This window comes from Apostichopus japonicus, chromosome 17 (genome assembly GCF_037975245.1).
Source record: "Apostichopus japonicus isolate 1M-3 chromosome 17, ASM3797524v1, whole genome shotgun sequence".
In the NCBI taxonomy this organism is placed as follows: Eukaryota; Metazoa; Echinodermata; class Holothuroidea; order Aspidochirotida; family Stichopodidae; genus Apostichopus; species Apostichopus japonicus.
In genome coordinates this window covers 12,602,984-12,622,124 of record NC_092577.1, presented here as the reverse complement: position 1 = coordinate 12,622,124, position 19,141 = coordinate 12,602,984, and the positions used below count along the sequence as shown (strand labels likewise).

General features: G+C 37.2%; 2 protein-coding genes across 2 annotated transcripts in view; both read right to left on the bottom strand.

The window, feature by feature from the left end:
* Window positions 1-19,141, bottom strand: part of LOC139954959 (uncharacterized) — a 116,035-nt gene that overhangs the window by 36,354 nt on the left and 60,540 nt on the right. The window lies entirely within an intron of this gene.
* LOC139954953 (uncharacterized) lies at window positions 3-4,785 on the bottom strand. The gene is made up of 3 exons (XM_071954977.1): window positions 4,698-4,785; window positions 4,285-4,324; window positions 3-2,426 (listed from the first exon to the last, which is right to left on the bottom strand). The coding sequence occupies exon 3, from the start codon at window positions 2,413-2,415 to the stop codon at window positions 10-12; it is 2,406 nt and encodes an 801-aa protein (XP_071811078.1). The 5' UTR covers window positions 2,416-2,426; window positions 4,285-4,324; window positions 4,698-4,785; the 3' UTR covers window positions 3-9.

The window sequence follows — 19,141 nt, the reverse complement described above, 5'->3', positions numbered from 1 at the left end:
AAAGGTCCTTCACCTTCCTTCAAAACTCTGTAGTTGTGTAAATGGTTTCCTAAGTTCCGTATTTTTTTTCCAGAGTTTGTCCTTCTCGGTTCCTTTGGCAGCTAACCACTGAGCGACAAAAGATTCATCACTATGTTGTGTCATATGTATTATCAATTTTTTGTGAGGATGAGAGCACACATAGCAGTATGCTGGCTTATCATAGCTTCTTGAAGTGCTTGTCTTGTTTGTTTTCATGACGTAAACTTTACTTTCTTGTGCAATAGATAGTTTTACTACTTTAGCCCCTGTTAATTCTTCACTATCCTTAGAGCAACCAGCTACACTTTTATTAACAGAACTTTTTCTCATAGCCATTGTTATCATTGGAATAACTTCTGAATGATCTGAATCACTATCTTCTGAATCGGGCACAAATGACTCATCACCACTGTCGTCACTACTTTCCTCTGAAGAATCCACATCTGATTGCCATGTTTCAGCAACAGTCGGGCCTACGCCACCAACTGATTCCGTTTCACTACATTCATACTCCATGTCTGCACCTGTTGAGTTATTATAAGGGTTTGCATGTGATGAATTGGTAGCATCCTCTATATCTGAACCTGATGACAGGCTCTCTTGTCTTTCACAAGATGGTGTGATAGAATGCTCAGTAACCTCCATATCTGAACCTGATGAAAGGCTTCTATCAGCTTCATCACATGATTTGATAGCACAATCCATGTCTTGACCTGATGATAGGTCCTTTTCAGGTTTTTCACGTAGCGCACTGAGAACATCCTTCATGCCTTGAACTGGTGATAGGCTCTTGTCAGGTTTCTTACACGACAAATCGATAGCATCCTCAACATTTGGACCTGATAAAAGGTGCTTGTCTGGTTTATCACATGAGTTGGCAGCAGACTTCATGAGATGAACTGGCAAAAGACTCTGGTCACATGATAAAAAAATAGCATCCACCTTGTCTTGAAGTGATGATAGGCTTATGTTGGGTCTTTTCCTTGATGAATTGATAGTACCTTCCATGACTTGAACTGGTGATAGGTTCTTGCCAGGTTTCTTACATGACAAATCAAGAGCCTCCTCAACACATGGACCTAATGATAGACTCTTGTCAGGTCTTTCACATGATGAATAGACTCCACCATCTATGTCTGGAACTGATGATAGACTCTTGTCAGGCTTTTCAAATGATGAATAGACTCCACCATCCATGTCTGGAACTGATGATAGACTCTTGTCAGGTTTTTCGCATGATGAATTGACTCCACCATCCTTGTCTGAAACTGATGATAGACTCTTGTCAGGTCTTTCGCATGATGATTTGACTCCACCAACCATGTCTGGGACTGATGATAGACTCTTGTCAGGTCTTTCACATGATGCATTGACTCCACCAACCATGTCTGGGACTGATGATAGACTCTTGTCAGGTCTTTCACATGATGCATTGACTCCACCATCCATGTCTGAAACTGATGATAGACTCTTGTCAGGTTTTTCGCATGATGAATTGACTCCACCATCCATGTCTGGGACTGATGATAGACTCTTGTCAGGTTTTTCGCATGATGAATTGACTCCACCATCCTTGTCTGAAACTGATGATAGACTCTTGTCAGGTCTTTCGCATGATGATTTGACTCCACCAACCATGTCTGGGACTGACGATAGACTCTTGTCAGGTCTTTCACATGATGCATTGACTCCACCATCCAGGTCTGGGACTGATGATAGACTCTTGTCAGGTCTTTCACATGATGCATTGACTCCACCATCCATGTCTGAAACTGATGATAGACTCTTGTCAGGTTTTTCGCATGATGAATTGACTCCACCATCCATGTCATGGACTGATGATAGACTCTTGTCAGGTCTTTCGCATGATGATTTGACTCCACCAACCATGTCTGGGACTGATGATAGACTCTTGTCAGGTCTTTCACATGATGAATTGACTCCACCAACCATGTCTGGGACTGATGATAGACTCTTGTCAGGTCTTTCACATGATGCATTGACTCCACCATCCATGTCTGAAACTGATGATAGACTCTTGTCAGGTCTTTCACATGATGCGTTGACTTCACCATCCATGTCTGGGACTGATGATAGACTCTTGTCAGGTCTTTCACATGATGCATTGACTCCACCATCCATGTCTGAAACTGATGATAGACTCTTGTCAGGTTTTTCGCATGATGAATTGACTCCACCATCCATGTCTGGGACTGATGATAGACTCTTGTCAGGTCTTTCACATGATGATTTGACTCCACCATCTATGTCTGGGACTGATGATAGACTCTTGTCAGGTCTTTCACATGATGAATTGACTCCACCATCCATGTCTGGGACTGATGATAGACTCTTGTCAGGTCTTTCACATGATGAATTGACTCCACTATTCATGCCTGAGTTTTCTGTAGGAAAAAACAATGATAAATCATTGATTATTCATAAATGCAGTTAACCTGTTGCAAAACAACTTACCCAACTAGCAACACAATTAAAAATGAACAATAAAAAATATACAAAACTGTCAAATGGCAACATATTGAATAACACCTGTAAAAAAAAATAGCCATTATTTTCCCTAGTATCTTGTATAAAGGTATGAAAGGTTAAATTATAACCTTAACATTCACCACCGCTTATGGTAACACCAAGAGATCATTTAATAGTTGTGAAAACTTTGGTGAAGAAAATATTCTACGGTCATGTCAAACCACCCCCCCCCCTCCCAAAAAAAATTACCCCTATCTACTTCATTCAAATTGATTTGTGTATGTGGCAAATGGGGATGAAGAAGCTAAACATATTTATTTTTTTGCATTATGAACAATCCAAATATGACATCACTTCTGATGTAGGAGCAATTTAAACTTGATGACCTTTTGAATTTAATTAAACTAAGTCTTGTATACATCTGGCATATTCACAGCTGTGGTAGCCTAATTCAATGTCAGTCTAGTCATGACCTGTACAAAGTGTCTATTTGCTCCACTTATATTGTCATGCAAACATACTGTACCCTTTCTCAATGAAAATAAACCTAGATGTTTGGTAACAATAACTAGAACTTTAAAAAAGCCTAATACCGAGAATAACAGATCATGTCACATATGATTGTAAAGACATACTTAAAAATGTAAGCAATGCAACCAAGAGTTGAGATTCCTTCCTACCATATTTGCTACAGCAGTTCTGTTGTGAATTTAGCTCATTAGATTTGCCAATTGAGTACAAAATGATGCATACTGCAGGTACACCAAGACGCATGAAATGATGCTTACTGCTTCATGGCAACTAACCCATTGAATTATCTGCTATGGTAACATGGTTACCAGCATTTATTTCTTAAAGTTGCAAAGGATGCAGATTCTACCCTGATATAACTTAAACAGTTCCATAATGCCTTATAACACAATTTTAAGGGATTTTAAGCCCTCCAGGATGGTGAACAGAAAATAAGAAGATACTTGAGTTGTCCAGTGATTGACAGGCAAAAACTACTGGGATCCCTTTGATTGCTGTACAATGCTTATTTATGTAAACCCCTTCCTTTAGAAGTCTGCACAAGTTGGACATTATTCACCATCAGGCCAAACACTAGAAAATCTGAATAACTTTTAAGTCCTTGTTCTTAGTGGTATTAGAAAATTTTGCTCCAGTCACTTATGCATTGCAAGAAATTTATCCTCAATTGATGTAGAGGGTGATCATGCATTTCATTATACCCACATTAACCAATATCTAACTTGATTGTCTAAGTTATTTTACTCAGTACTTGCAGGTATCATTTAAAGGGCAAGTGGACTCAGCTTCGTGCTAATTCCCCAACTGTTATAGGACGAGCAGCAGCAAGAATATCCACATGCACCTATCTCACAAAATTGCACTGGTATCAGTCATAACATTTCAGCTAGTTGCAGCTTCTCTGTACAGCTCGCCAGAATAACAGGCCTTTGCAGAGTTTATTTCTGGTAGCCACTCCTTCTAAGAAATTTAGTTCACATATTATCACGATGAAGTACTTTTGCACACTAAAACAGTTCCTTTGTAAAACTGAGCCCATTAATATTGAGACAAAAAAAATATGCCTGTCCAGTGTTTTACAAACATATAATGGAGGGAACAGGTAAAGTATAGTGATTAGTATGATTATATGTAGCCAACTAGTAATAACAAAGAAATTTAGACGACCAAGATATCTGTCAGATACAATGTCATTATAATGGAATGCGCAATCAAAATTTTAATTGGCTAAAGCCACCTTACCTGCTTCAGTAACGGCTATTCGTTCATGTTCAAATGTGTGCTGTATGGTATAATATGAAAAATATATAATTAGTTACCTTTTCATACAAGTCAAACCATTTAATGTAGCCCCTGCCCCTCAAATTAGTTTCTTGTTTTGCTTTGGAGTCTTGTCTGTTTTGAGTGTCATACTAAATTCATACAACCATGACTGGACTTGATTTAAATAGAGAGTATGCTGGCTAACACAACTTGTAAACTGTAAATCACAATAACGTCAGGGTGAAAAAATATTTCGTAAGCAAACTTGTGTGGGAGGGATCAGGCAAAAGCTACAACCTATCTAACAAGCTTACTACAACTCCTAAAACAAATCAATAGTCAAACAGAAACTTCAATCTATAAAAGCAAACATATTGGGAACTGAATTTTACCTTTTAGTTCCAAGGCAAATTTGTGACTCCATAGTCATACAATAGCTCTTCTCCTTTATTTATGTCTCGTAAGGCAAATAAGCACATTGCTGGTGTGTCATGGAAATTAACAATTTTTATTTTTGTGTTAATTTCTTGTCTTTCCCCATGGTTTACGAGTCGGCCAAGCATGGGTCCTTCTGAGGGTTCCTGGGTTGAATCAATGCTGCAAAAATAGCATAGAACATAGCAAATATACTACTAAAAAAAGGCCATTCTGAATAAAACATTAAGCTGTAGTCACACTTGCACTACAACCTGTTACTGGCATATTGCACTCATTTGTTGACATTTCTGGAAAGACATTAATCAGATCATCTTGAAGTTAATGACCTAATGTAGAACCATTTATCAATCAGTAGAAGTCATTTTTAATTTTTGACTACTAACCAATACCAATTTCAAAATTATTTGTAAATTATTTCTTTGCAAGAAAGAAATTAAGCTTAAAATGTTTCATGTGAATTAATGTGAAGCAGCAAACTTAACCCACTAGTCAGCTGTGTTTCATAGTTGATACCAGCACCAACAATTAAGGTGAAATGAGATAAGATTCTTGGGTCATCTGCTTAAAAAGTTTGGTAAGTCTTGACAGATTGTTTACAGCCATTTGAAATTGCTGAACCACAACTCTACCTAACAACTTTTATTCCTTACACACAACATACCACATATCGCACTTACCAATACTTTTTGCCTCTGAACTGGAAAAAAAATCTGAAACCACTGGAAAGTTTTTCTTCTAGTGCATCTCCTTCTTTCCAGGTGCAGAGTTTTCCACTGTATTGCAGCAGAAACTGTCCCTTTGCAAATGATGTGGTGGGTATCACCCCTCTACCTTTAATCAAAATATTGAATGCCGAAGGATATTGTTAATAAGAAACCAAATGCATGAAATGAACAGCACAATTAAAACTGAAAAACAGAAATTTTAAACATAGCAACACTAAATACTGTATGGCTACTACAAAATAATCAGCCCATATTTTGCCCTACTTATGGATCCAGGTAAGATCAACTTCCTGGTGACAGCTTAGTTGTTCCTTGGTAACCTATTATGAAGCTACTATTTTGCCTAATCATATCTGAAAGATGCTTAAGTTACTTTAAATTGTTGATGAATTGTTATACTGTGGATACTTTTCAATGATTACATTGATGGAAGTATTAAATATTCACCTTTCTGTGCTACTTGCAGAACACAAAAACTAGCTTCTTTGTCTTTGACATTAATATATTTTAATGCCTCCTCCAGTGGACCTCCACTCCTTCTGGTCCTGGTCCTCATCACATTAACTGAAACAAAGACGTAAAAATGTATTCCAGAGTTATAACTTGCATGATGAGACATTTGAAATATCACTCAAGGTGAAGTGCAAACAACTGTTACTACAGGAGTTTGTTTCATACATGCCCTTGTTACAATATCCTAACTCTATGACATTAGAGTTGGGCCTTTTTACTCAATTCAATTGAGCTAACTTATACGCTACTTCCAGTTCTCAACGTATGGTTCGAGCTCCTTAAAATTTTGACAAGGAAATTTTTGTTTTGTCGAAATTCAAAATTGCTCACAACATCCCAACCCCATTCCATGGCGTTACATTAATCAGAACTTGCCCACAACAGTGACACTTCTGCTGTAAAACTGTGATAAAAAATAAAGGCCTTAGAAATAAACTCCATGCATGTCTATAGCAGAATACATGTACTCAAGCTTGCTGCTAGTTCTACTTCAGACAATGTCATGATGTCTATTACAGGTCACTGCAAACTTTGTGGTCCTAATAGTTTTAACATTTGTTCCACATATCACTGAGAATTATGAATTGGCTACAGTATGTTCCCTAATTGGATTAAATATCCTAATAAATAGGTACAGGACTCTATGCAGTGATAGAAAATAACTAACCTCAAACTTAATTCACCAGCACTTTTCTCAGGCTAATTCTTTAACTTAACTCAAAGTTCAAGCAATGAAATATGTTGAAGTTGTAGACTGAAAGGAACGAGGATTCATCATAAACAAAGAGACACCATTCTTTGAGGCAGTCACATTATAAGCAGTTGTATCTATAGTCAAAGTGACAACACATCTCTACAATTTTGGCCATGTCACTTGAGCTCTTTAGTATGAAATGCCCAACCACTGCTGATGAATCAATATATGACATGACAACTATGACTTCTAACACTTTAATTTCCAAATAGCTGTCACACTGCTCAGTGACCCTAACAGTCAGTAGTTTGTCAGCCACTTGCAAATAACTTAAGGAAGACCTCACTGCTAGTGCTACTGTAGTGTGTCATTGTTATTAAAGGCGGTACCCTACGTAGAATAGCCTAGGCCTAAGTACTCCTCTCCTAGTACTAGGCTAACCTAGTATGATAGGCTAGGCCTAAATATACAGTAGTACTAGGCCTAGTAGCCTAACGTTGTATCTAGTTAGGCCCGTGTAGACATGTGCTTTGACATTATAGCATGTCTACTGCAGCTGTAGTAAGAATTACGACACTAAATAAACTGCGCAAAGTAACAATACAACTACAAGTAGCCTACAGCTAGCTCCTCCGGTATAGGCCTTATGACAGAACAATGTTAACTAGCCTAACCTTTTACTAACCTATCATGGGCCTAACCACTGACGATCCGTGGAACTTTGCAGCGCTTAAGCTTACTGAGCAAAACCCTTAAACTGCTGGGGGATTTCTGTCAAACATTAGTAAAGAAAATCACAAGTGATACCTACCTTATGTAGCTGACAAGTAATCACTTGGATGAAATCGGGGACACACGTGAAGTGGTCATCACCTCTCGCGATCGGGGACGGAGCTTTACAGGTGTGTGGTAATAGACTATATGCGACACTTACACACTTAACACACGCAAAAAGACGTTTTGACGGCCAACCGAGGATAGTGCTCAAACGGCCCCGAAATTTTGAGGGCGGGCTCCGAGAAGTCTAAAAAGTGCTTTCCGAGTGAAAATAAAAACGGGGATATCCCCGTTCTGCGCGATAGCCCCAGTTCACGGGTAATTTTTCCTGTGTGTATCCCCAATAGACGCCGTTTACAGACCCACACATACACACACACGCATGTTTGTATTACATTCAGACCGAGGACCTTATTGTATTTTCCATTGTTCAAATCCACCTACCCTAAACTTAACAGTACCCCATACAATAGAATTCTTCCGATGACGTGTGGATTCTTTAGAAATCACAACCGAGGAAAATTGCGGTATAGGCTCCAGTTTGCGTATGCTATTTGACAAGTGAGAGAAATTTGCAATGAAAATCAATTTGTCCTTGATAACACACACGCATGCCTTGTAATGACGCTGTTCATAACAATATCCATACAGACATTGAGGATACATTATCATATTAATTAATTTATCTATATGAAACACATCAACGTTGATGCACTAATGAACGCATAAGGCAGTAGATGACATCAAATGCATGCATTGTCAATAAGAATAAAAAACCACTTGAATAGTCCATGAGCCTATAGTTGTCGGTTGATATATCACCACCACGAAAATTATTTTGACAGCGTACATATAGAAATCACGTGATACCTGTCGCGTGGGTCTAATACTTAGCAACTTCGCAGTATACATATATAGTTGATGCGAGTTCACTTCCGATTCCCGCTACAGTCTTAATTCGGAAGTTCGATTCTAAAGTGGGCCAAGTTCATGAAGACAAGTCCGAGTCACGTACAAGCTTTTCAATGCTGATTGCACTGGTAACATTGCATACCGCCCTCAGTTTTCCACGTCATGGAACAAGATTTGAGCAAGTCGATATACTGATTGAAATCAACCATATATCAAGTTATCAACAGACAAAAAAATAAGATGACAGTGTGGAATATCTTTCTCTTCAGTATTAGCTTTACACTGTCAGCAACCGGGGGGAAAAATCCATTAAGAAAGCAGCAGCTCCTAGAATCACCACGACTGCGATGTGCTTCGCCCATATGGACCACTGATCTGTACACTAGTGTACAGATCAGTGATATGGACACCTTGTGTGCCAATTACTGTACGCCTGTGCAACATTTCTAATGGTTGTAGTTTTTAAATACCGCCATCATCAACCAACTGCAATGGAACGATCAAGCATCTAAGAATTCAGATAAAAATGTGATCGTAGTTCATTTTACTATGTAAATATACCACATTACACTTGATCATATCCTATGGGGCGGGTGTTAAACATAGGACTATACCAAGTCGGCGTTAAAGCCAATAAGGGGGCCTGTGAAGATATAGGATAAAGACAAATTTATCTTCATTCTCATAATATTCTAATACATAAACACTACCATAATCTTTTGCATATATATATATATATATAATCGACAAGTAAGCACGTTTTGCAATTTTGTGTATAGGGCGATGATCCTGTAGTTTCTGTTTTGCTTTCCCCTAATGGAGTGTCATCCCGAAAGGATGCCCGAACTAAGATATCCCGTAGGTTGTTGGGTCTTTTAAAAGCGATGACAGGTAATTCTGGGAAAACTGATTTCAGGCGTTCGGTGCCTTGAAGTAGGTGAAAATTCTTCTGAATAATATTAGCCAGTGATGGGAGACTAGGGTGGAATTCAGTAACCAATGGTACCCTTTTGGAACTGGTTTGACGAGTTTTGTACGTCAATGTTTCGGTACGGGGTTTGCTTTTAGCTTTTTTGATGGCAATTTCAATAGTACCCCGAAAATACTGTCTGTTTAGGAGGTGTTGTGACAGTTCTTTAGTGCGTTAATCAAAATCGACTTCAGAGGAGCAAATGCGTCGAATGCGCAACGCTTGACTGTACGGAATATTTCTAGTACAGTGACGTGGATGGCAACTGCTTGGTAAGAGGTAGTTGTGCTTGTTCGTGGGTTTATTGAACAAGTCTGTTTTGAATAAACCATTTTATACGGTCACAGTAGTGTCCAGAAAAATCAGCAGTGAATTTGATAGTGTGATGAAACGAGTTTATGTCATCAATGAAGAGTTTTAGATTTGCCTCACCATGGGTCCATATCATAAAGATATCGTCAATGTAACGTAACCACGTGTGTGGTTTCAAGTTTTGTAGAGATAGAAATTCTTTCTCGAGGTTTCCCATAAAGATGTTGGTAAAAGACGGTGCCATTTTGGTACCCATTGCGGTGCCATGAATTTGGAGGTAGTGTTTGTTGCCAAATACCAGATTATTGTTGGTCAAGATAAGTTGCATTAATTCGGCCAATTCTTTCTTCGTGGGGGTTTTGCCACGTTTCGGTTTGAATGCTTTTGTGCAGGCCGAAATGCCCTCTTCGTTAGGGATATTTGTGTATAACGAAGACACTTTGAAGGTAACTAACAGAGTAGATAAGGGAAGATTTTTTATTTCCCCAATTTTCCGGCTGAAATCCGTAGTGTCCTGCATATAGGACGGTAGGGCCGAAACAAGAGGTTGGATAAGGGGATCCACGAATTTGGAAATTTTTTCAGTCGCTGTACCATTACCCGATATTATGGGCCTCCCGTGATTGCCTTCTTTGTGAATTTTAGGCAGAAAATAAAAGCGACCAGGTTTTGGGTCGTTTTCCAGGAGGTTTTGGCCTAACTTGCGGTCAATGGAACCGTTAGAGACTTTCTTTAGGATGACTCTTTTCAAGTTTTGTGTGATTTTTGAGTAGGATCAGAATCTAGGAGTTTGTAGTGTTGAGGGTTGCCGAGTAGTCTGTTGGCTTCCTCTCTGTAGAATTGTTTGCCCATAGCCCATAGCAACAATTGCGGAACCCTTGTCGGCTGGCTTGATGACACACACACACACCCACGCACACACACACACACACACATATATATATATATACATATATATATATATATATATATATATGTATGTATATATATATATATATATATATATATATATATATATATATATATATATATATACGTTATACCGTTAGAATATTGTACATATCCACACCTGCTACGAAGGTTACCCCCCCCCCCTCCCCACTCCACCCAGACCCTCTCCCCCACCAAACAGCTAAGAAGAGTCCTGTTCTGTCTGAGAGATATCCTAGTTTACAAATGTCTTGAAGCTGTTATTTCCTTAATCTGTGATGTCATAGTGTCACTGGGATCTGAAACTCTTTTTTTCTCTCCTCTCACATTTTCAAAGTAGATTGTTAGCAGGATTGACAGTGAAACCATATTAATTACTATAGGTCATGATAACAGGTTCATTATTTGAGTTTCAGTATTTGCAAAACCCATCTTTATTACATGAAGTCAACAATGTAATTAATAAAAAACAAAGAGGAACTCAACAAAATTAATCGTATGTGCCTTAATGATGTCATTATCAGGCTTGACTAAGTCTGCAGCCTTGTGTGTGATAGGATATTAAATATGTAGTTGCTTCCAAAATGGGATAAAAAAAAGTTGTAGCTGTTTGGGGAAAGACCAATATTAATGATTGGATTATTGTACTCTGTAAGGAAAATGTGGACTTTTAAAAACGTAATTACCATTTATGTTCAAATTTCAGCAAACATTTTCAGGACTGTACGTTTTACAGTGTTAAATTCAATCATTTGGTTTATAGTTCAGGGCGTATAAAGTCTGCAATGAACATTGTTTATAAATGCAACGTCTTGTTATAGCAAAGATATGGATCATTGCTAAATAACGGAGCCATGTGGAGCAGTGTAAGGAAGGCCAACTTAATGGATTGGTGTCATTTGGACAAGGCACTTATTATTATAGTGCACGTGCTATATTAATACTTATGATTGATACGAATCACGAATTTATTGAAATTAGTCCACGGCGTTAACGTTACATCAACAGTCCGTAACTATCACAAGTTCAACTTCTCAAATGATGAATACACAATATTATGAAAGCTTCTTTGGTAACTATGCTAATTCTAGAGAATTCTTTATGGCATATCGTAGTTCGTTTGCTAGTGTTTTCGTTCGTTTGTCTTCTCATTTGTATTTCTGATGTGCTTGCTGCTTCCCCCTGCCGCGATAACCCCCCCCCCCCAACTCCGCCCCTTCCAACAACATCACCCACAGACACATTTGAACGGATCTAATTATAAGTAGTTTAGTTCTACAAGGTTTGTCCTCAATATGCATGCTTTCATTACAATATGCTCATATTAAGGGAATTCTACAAGGTTTGTCCTCAATATTCATGCTTTCACTAGTACTCATATCAAGGGAATTCTACAAGGTTTGTCCTCATTATTCATGCTTTCACTAGTACTCATATCAAAGGGAATTCTACAAGGTTTGTCCTCAATATTCATGCTTTCACTAGTACTCATATCAAGGGAATTCTACAAGGTTTGTCCTCAATATTCATGCTTTCACTAGTACTCATATCAAAGGAATTCTACAAGGTTTGTCCTCAATATTCATGCTTTCACTAGTACTGATTTCTACAAGGTTTGTAGTGATGATGACTTTAAAAGTCAAAATGTTGCGCTTTTGAGTCGCCATTTTTTCCACATGTTCCTATTAAGCCATCAAACTGAATGCTTGTAAACAATGCAGTTATTTTTTTGCTTTATGACGTGTCTGTGATAAGCCTTACATCATGGTATATATATATAAGACCAAACATAAAATGGTGGGCACTACATTAGCTTGAAGAGCACTTGTCTTAATGACTGATATTGTTACTTTTAAATAATAAAATTGGTTTCGGTATTTTTAAGTTTACTTACTACCCCATTATTTTATAGTTAATAACCATACACTCATCATTTTAATAATTCACCAATTAGTTTCTGATATCTACTATATAAACATAAACATGTATAAAGTATAAGATATAGATTGTATTATACATGGTGCATAGAAATTATTTTGCTCTGATAAAAATAATATTTTAATAATTCACAATTTAGTTTCTGATATATAATTATTACAGTATATAACATCTGAATATAGAATCCGATATAGCTGATGCAGAGAAAAAAAAAAAATTCTTTACCGTGAAGGTAATTAAGATAACAGCGTTATCAGATATACTATGTTTAGAGTATTAAATATCCCTCCCACAAAGTAAATAGGAAACAAATGGGCAATTCATTAAGTTACAGATCTCATCACAAACTTTGGGTATATGACCACTATGATGTCATCGGTGTGACTCACCAAGTTTGTAGTACGAGAGACTTGAATTTTAAAGACCTTTTGACCTTTGACATTTTATGTAAATAAACATGCTAAGCATTCATTCAAACAATGAATTCATTGCTCTCTCATGGGTACAACACTTTCAGCTATTTCGGTGTTTGTAATTTACGTAATATTCAAAGAACAGTTTTTGTTTTAATAAATTCATATTTTCTATATAGCAATGTTAATCAATCAACTTCAGCTACCGAAGATTGACTTGAAAGTTGAAATAATGTAACATTACATTTGAGGTCATTTTGGTATGTGCACAAGTTTACCAATTTTGACCTTTTGAACCTCATTTGATCATGTGAAATATGCAATTTTACATCAGTAATTAATACAATGTAGGTTATTAGTCTTTTGTTTCATGGTTCAGCTCTATTGTTATTTTGTATATATATATATATATATAATATTGGCCAAATACTGTTTTCTGTTATTGGACCTTTGATCCTATGACTTTATTCGTCACACAGGCACGGCAGCCCATGACGAAGCACACACAAACCAAGTTTAAATCCATCGGCCTAATGTTCAATGAATAGTTTGCGAAACGCTTCTATCGCACAAATTAGGCCAATTTTGTGTGTGAAGGTTTGGGACCATATTGATATATGTTAGTAACGTGATATGGCCAAAATGTTGTTTATAGGTAATTATTTGACCTTTGATCTCTGATCTTTGACCTATGTTATTGATCACGTATAGGCACAACAACCTATATGCTCGGGCATATACCCACCAAGTTTGACATCCATCGGTCGTATGGCTAACGAGCAGTTTTGAGTAACGTTTTTTGGCTTTGATTTGGCTAAGTTTGACCCTTGATCACCTTTGATCATGCATGTGACCTCTGGCGCTGTACACTAATATAAAGCGCTGTAGTCTTACAGATTCTGATATCCCACATTGGTTTGAGGGTTTCGGCCACTTTGTGATTTTCGCACAATGGTAAAAATGCTGCCTGTTTTTTAATGCTCCGCCAAGTTTTCATGTCTTGCCATTTAGAGTCATGCACCGACATATTGCTGTGACGTCAGAGAAATTATTATTCCATCTCTGCATGTCGACTGTGTAATATGTGAATTATCTATCTTTCTACGACCAGAACTTGTCGCTCTATTGTTAACCCATCGCCCCCCCCCCTACATAGATAGCACTACCTCACGACAGAGAAGTTGGGGGTAGCCAGTTGGGGAGGAATAAGTTCAGGGGTAGGGCTTTTGAGGGGCAGACAGACTTCTAGACGCGAATTGTGGAAATTTTAAGAAAAAAATAATAATAATGAAACGAACCTTGCAAACTTGAAAATGTTTTACCTAGAAAGTTGTATATTGAAAATATTTCTTCTCATATTCAGTTGCCGAATAGTTTCAAATCCTATTGTTAGTAAAAGTTCACACTATCGAGTATCGTTACATTGCGTATAATTTTGCTTGTATCTAAATCAGTTACATAACTGCAAGATCACTATCTATCGAATATAGGTTAATTAATTGTTAATTAAGCATATAAACTGTAATATAATTTTAATGTGTTTGCATGGGATTTTACTGACTAACATACTGTGCATGTGATGGTATATTGGGGATTTCAAACAGTGTCTTTATTTATGATCCTCCTATCTTTAATCTTGTGTTTTCAAATCCACAAATACTTCACTCCACTTTTCTTTAATTTATGTTTATAATGGATCCGTTTATTATGGATCCGTTTGTAATGGATCCGTTTGCAATGGATATGTTTGGAGTGGATCCGTTATAATAGATCCGTTTGAAATGGATCCGTTTATAATGGATACGTTAATAGTGGATCCGTTTGTACGGATCCGTTTGTATGGATCCGTTTATAATGGATCCGTTTGCAATGTATTCGATTATAATGGTTTCGTTTGTGATGGATACGTTTGTAGTGGGTCCGTTTATAATGGATCCGTTTATAATAGATCCGTTTATAATGGATCCGTTTGCAATGTATCCCTTTTTAATGGATCCGTTTGTAATGGATCTGTTTGCAATGGATCCGTTTATAATGGATCCGTTTATAATGGATCTGTTTATAATGCATCCGTTTATAATGGATCCGTTTGTAATGGATCCGTTACAATGGATCTGTTTGTAATGTATTCGATTATAATGTATCCGTTTATAATGTATCCGTTTATAATGGATCTGTTTGCAATGTATCCCTTTATAATGGATCCGTTTGTAATGGATCTGTTTGTAATGGATCCGTTTAATGGATCTGTTTATAATGGATCCGTTTATAATGGATCCGTTTATAATGGATCTGTTTGTAATGGATCCGTTTATAATGGATCCGTTTATAATGGATCGGTTATTATGAATCCGTTTGTAATGGATCCGTTTGTAATGGATCCGTTTATAATGTATCCGTTTGTAATGGATACGTTTATAATGTATCCGTTTGTAATGGATACGTTTGTAGGGGATCCGTTTATAATGGATCCGTTTATAATGAACCCGTTTATAATGGATCCGTTTATAATGGATACTTTATAATGTATCCGTTTATAATGGATCCGTTTGTAATGGATACGTTTATAATGTATCCGTTTGTAATGGATACGTTTGTAGGGGATCCGTTTATAATGGATCCGTTTATAATAGATCCGTTTATAATGGATCCGTTTGCAATGTATCCCTTTTTAATGGATCCGTTTGTAATGGATCTGTTTGTAATGGATCCGTTTATAATGGATCCGTTTATAATGGATCTGTTTATAATGCATCCGTTTATAATGGATCCGTTTGTAATGGATCCGTTACAATGGATCTGTTTGTAATGTATTCGATTATAATGTATCCGTTTATAATGGATCCGTTTATAATGGATCTGTTTGCAATGTATCCCTTATATAATGTATCCGTTTGTAATGGATACGTTTATAATGTATCCGTTTGTAATGGATACGTTTGTAGGGGATCCGTTTATAATGGATCCGTTTATAATGGACCCGTTTATAATGGATCCGTTTATAATGGATACGTTATTATGAATCCGTTTGTAATGGATCCGTTTGTAATGGATCCGTTTATAATGTATCCGTTTGTAATGGATACGTTTATAATGTATCCGTTTGTAATGGATACGTTTGCAATGTATCCCTTTTTAATGGATCCGTTAGTAATTGATCTGTTTGTAATGGATCCGTTTATAATGGATCCGTTTATAATGGATCTGTTTATAATGCATCCGTTTATAATGGATCCGTTGGTAATGGATCCGTTTATAATGAATCCGTTTGAAATGGATCCGTTTGTAATGGATCCTCCCTATGGGATCAAAAAGCAGAAAGTTATACGCATAGAGCAGTCAGATACAAGCTATTGCAATAAGATCAAATAAATAGAAAAGGATTAAGATATACAAGCGTCGCCCGGCTAGAAAATGTAACATGTCATTTTCTGGTCACCGTGAACCCACCGAGCTTTCACACTCGTTATTTTGAACTCGAGCTCTGGATTTGATCTCATACGAAAGGGTGATTGAGGTCTCGGGGTCAGATCCTGCAGAGTGCGACTGCTTTCATTCTAGAAAGTTGATCCCGAGCTGAAGATCAGATCTCCCTTTCAATATCTTGCGTGGAAGCACTCACAACAGGTCTTTAGGTCAACATTTTCCTTGAAAAGTAAGAAAAGACTTATCTGTTCCCAAGAGCAGGTATTTTCGTTAAAAACCTGAAGACTCCAAAAAGGTGAACTAAAGAAAGCATAGGCCTACTGTTAGTTCATGGCTCTATAGCCTTTCAAAGGATTTTATGATGAAATTGATGAATTAAGATTAATCAAGTTAATTTTGTTTATTTCACATAGTCAAATGATTCCCCCTTTCTTATATGGACCTGATGTTTCAAGTTGTCGTGCTTGTATATTATGTTAAAAGGAATTTGTTAGATAACGGTGTACCTGCAATACTGTCTCAAAATCGTAACCAAATATGTTTATGAGGTAATTCGATGATAACGTCGAATTAACTGGTATATAAACGGAATGAACATTGAAACATACCGATGTACATTGTATAGGCCTATCTAATGATATTGGTATATGTCGATTTAAACTGGGCTTGACATTGGTAGACGCCAAGTTAAATGGACGTATACCGATTTAATTTTGCATAATTACATTAATTCCCTTTGATCTGATACATATTCATTATCTCAATCATATTTTGTGTCTCACATCTGGCCCAGTATAATTATGACAATTATTTATGACGTACCGGTATTCCTTTGTTATATAACACATCGCTATACACAACATCGTAACGTTGCACAAGGAAAGACTAATGGCTAATTGTTATATCCTCCACTTTAATTTCTTGCATGTTATTATATATATTGTTTTTTAAATTGTATAGCTGTTTCCATGTGTAACACTTAAGGTAACATACACCTTTTAAAAGCCCCATTGACTAACACACTAATTCACAAAAGTAATGTGGTCTCTAAGTCTAGATAGCAGTTTTCACTAGCTAAACGCTACCCATCACTGGATAGCTGACAAGTTGGCCTTCCATGGCACTATCAATTTTCGGTATCATGACCATGCAGAATTTTTTCTATCAGAGCTTGAAGTTTTCGTCACTTTTAAACAAACCTCTTCACTCAGTAGTAAACAATTTTCGTAAGCTGCTCCTGGGAGGCATAACGGGGTCTAAAATTGCCTCAAAAACCAGACCCTAATTGATAACATTTTAAAAAAGATGTTCGACTACTGCCTTTTAGCACTTTTCCTGAAGAAGAACATCCGGGCGGATTGATATAGACTCTAATAGGAGTATGCCACCTTATTATCATAAGTATTTGTTCTATTCTGTTGCCAGATAGAAAATATCTGCAATTGTTCATAACTCCACGGACAGTTTTTACTGTTATCAAACTCTTATTATCAGAAGGACTAAACTGTTGACATTATTGGTGCCAAAAATACGGAAATCATCAATTTTCAAGTGGTTATTAAAGGATGGAAAACCGCTTTTATCCAAAGACGGGAAATGTATTAAAAGCAAAGAACAACAGCCGAAGAAATAACGAAACAATTTGAAGAAAAGATAAACAAAACAAAGAAAATAATCTATGTCCTATTCGCAACAAGGATACGAAATTTAATCTGTGATTAATAGATAAACAGATAAACAACAAATATGAAAGATGCGCGATTTTTTGCGATCGATGCTAACCTTAACATCTCATAGAATGAACGGAATATAACTTGTTTATCTTATGACAATAATGGACATCTCCAAGCAGTCAAATATTTGGATATCTTGAACATTAATGAAGACTTGGGCAAGTCTAAACTAAAAGGGACCAATATTTGTGTAGTCTGCTCAAGTACGTGCAGCGTTAATACTTTGCAGTTATGGCCCATTTGGCCTCCGTAACTCTGCCTAGCCGCCTTGCAGCATGATTTGACTTATGGGCGACGACTCATGCATCAAACTGATCGTAATCCTGGGAGTTATGAGTTGTTTGTTCTGCGATGTTAGCCGTTTGGCAACATTATAGCAGTGTTTTGTGTGCTAGTCACATTTTATACTCTTCGGGTGAGTTTCTGATGAAAATAAATGTTGTAGAACTTGTAGTACAGCATACGAAGTGAGGTATTCCAAAGTTGTAGTGCCAGGGATCGAGGGCCTGATCAGAGAGCAGGGCCTATAGCGCGCGGTAGGCTATGCCTTGGCTAGGGGGTAATAATTGGGTAGGACACGTTGCTTAAATGTGACGTGATGGTTATGTCAGACAAGGACCTGGGTGATATATGGATATTACTTCCGCTCATTTGTGGTTTAATCATAGGCGTAGGAGCCCAATTTGATTTGGGGGTGGGGGGGGGGGGTTGTAACGACTAGCCCGAAAAATATAACCAAAAATTTTCATGCGCTCCGCGCGTTCAACATCATAGTGTACATATCATATTGGCATGCATCGGTTATTACAGCGCAGGCCAATAACATACAATCATTAGCCGTGTTATTACCCTTCCATATTGGTTATATTTTTTCGGGAAGTCGTTACAATAATAATGAAAATAATGATATAAGTGTAACCATTGAAAAACACATTGCAATTTTTTTTCTTTCGGTAGGTGCCCGAAAAATTATCAGCATATTGCCCGAATTTTCACCAAAATATTTGGTTGAGGGCTGCAGCCTCCCCAGCCCCCCCCCCACCGCCTCCTATACG

Coding starts and splice junctions, on each gene's coding strand:
- LOC139954953 (XM_071954977.1), bottom strand. CDS start 2,415: ATGAATAGTGGAGTCAATTCATCATGTGAAAGACCTGACAAGAGTCTA.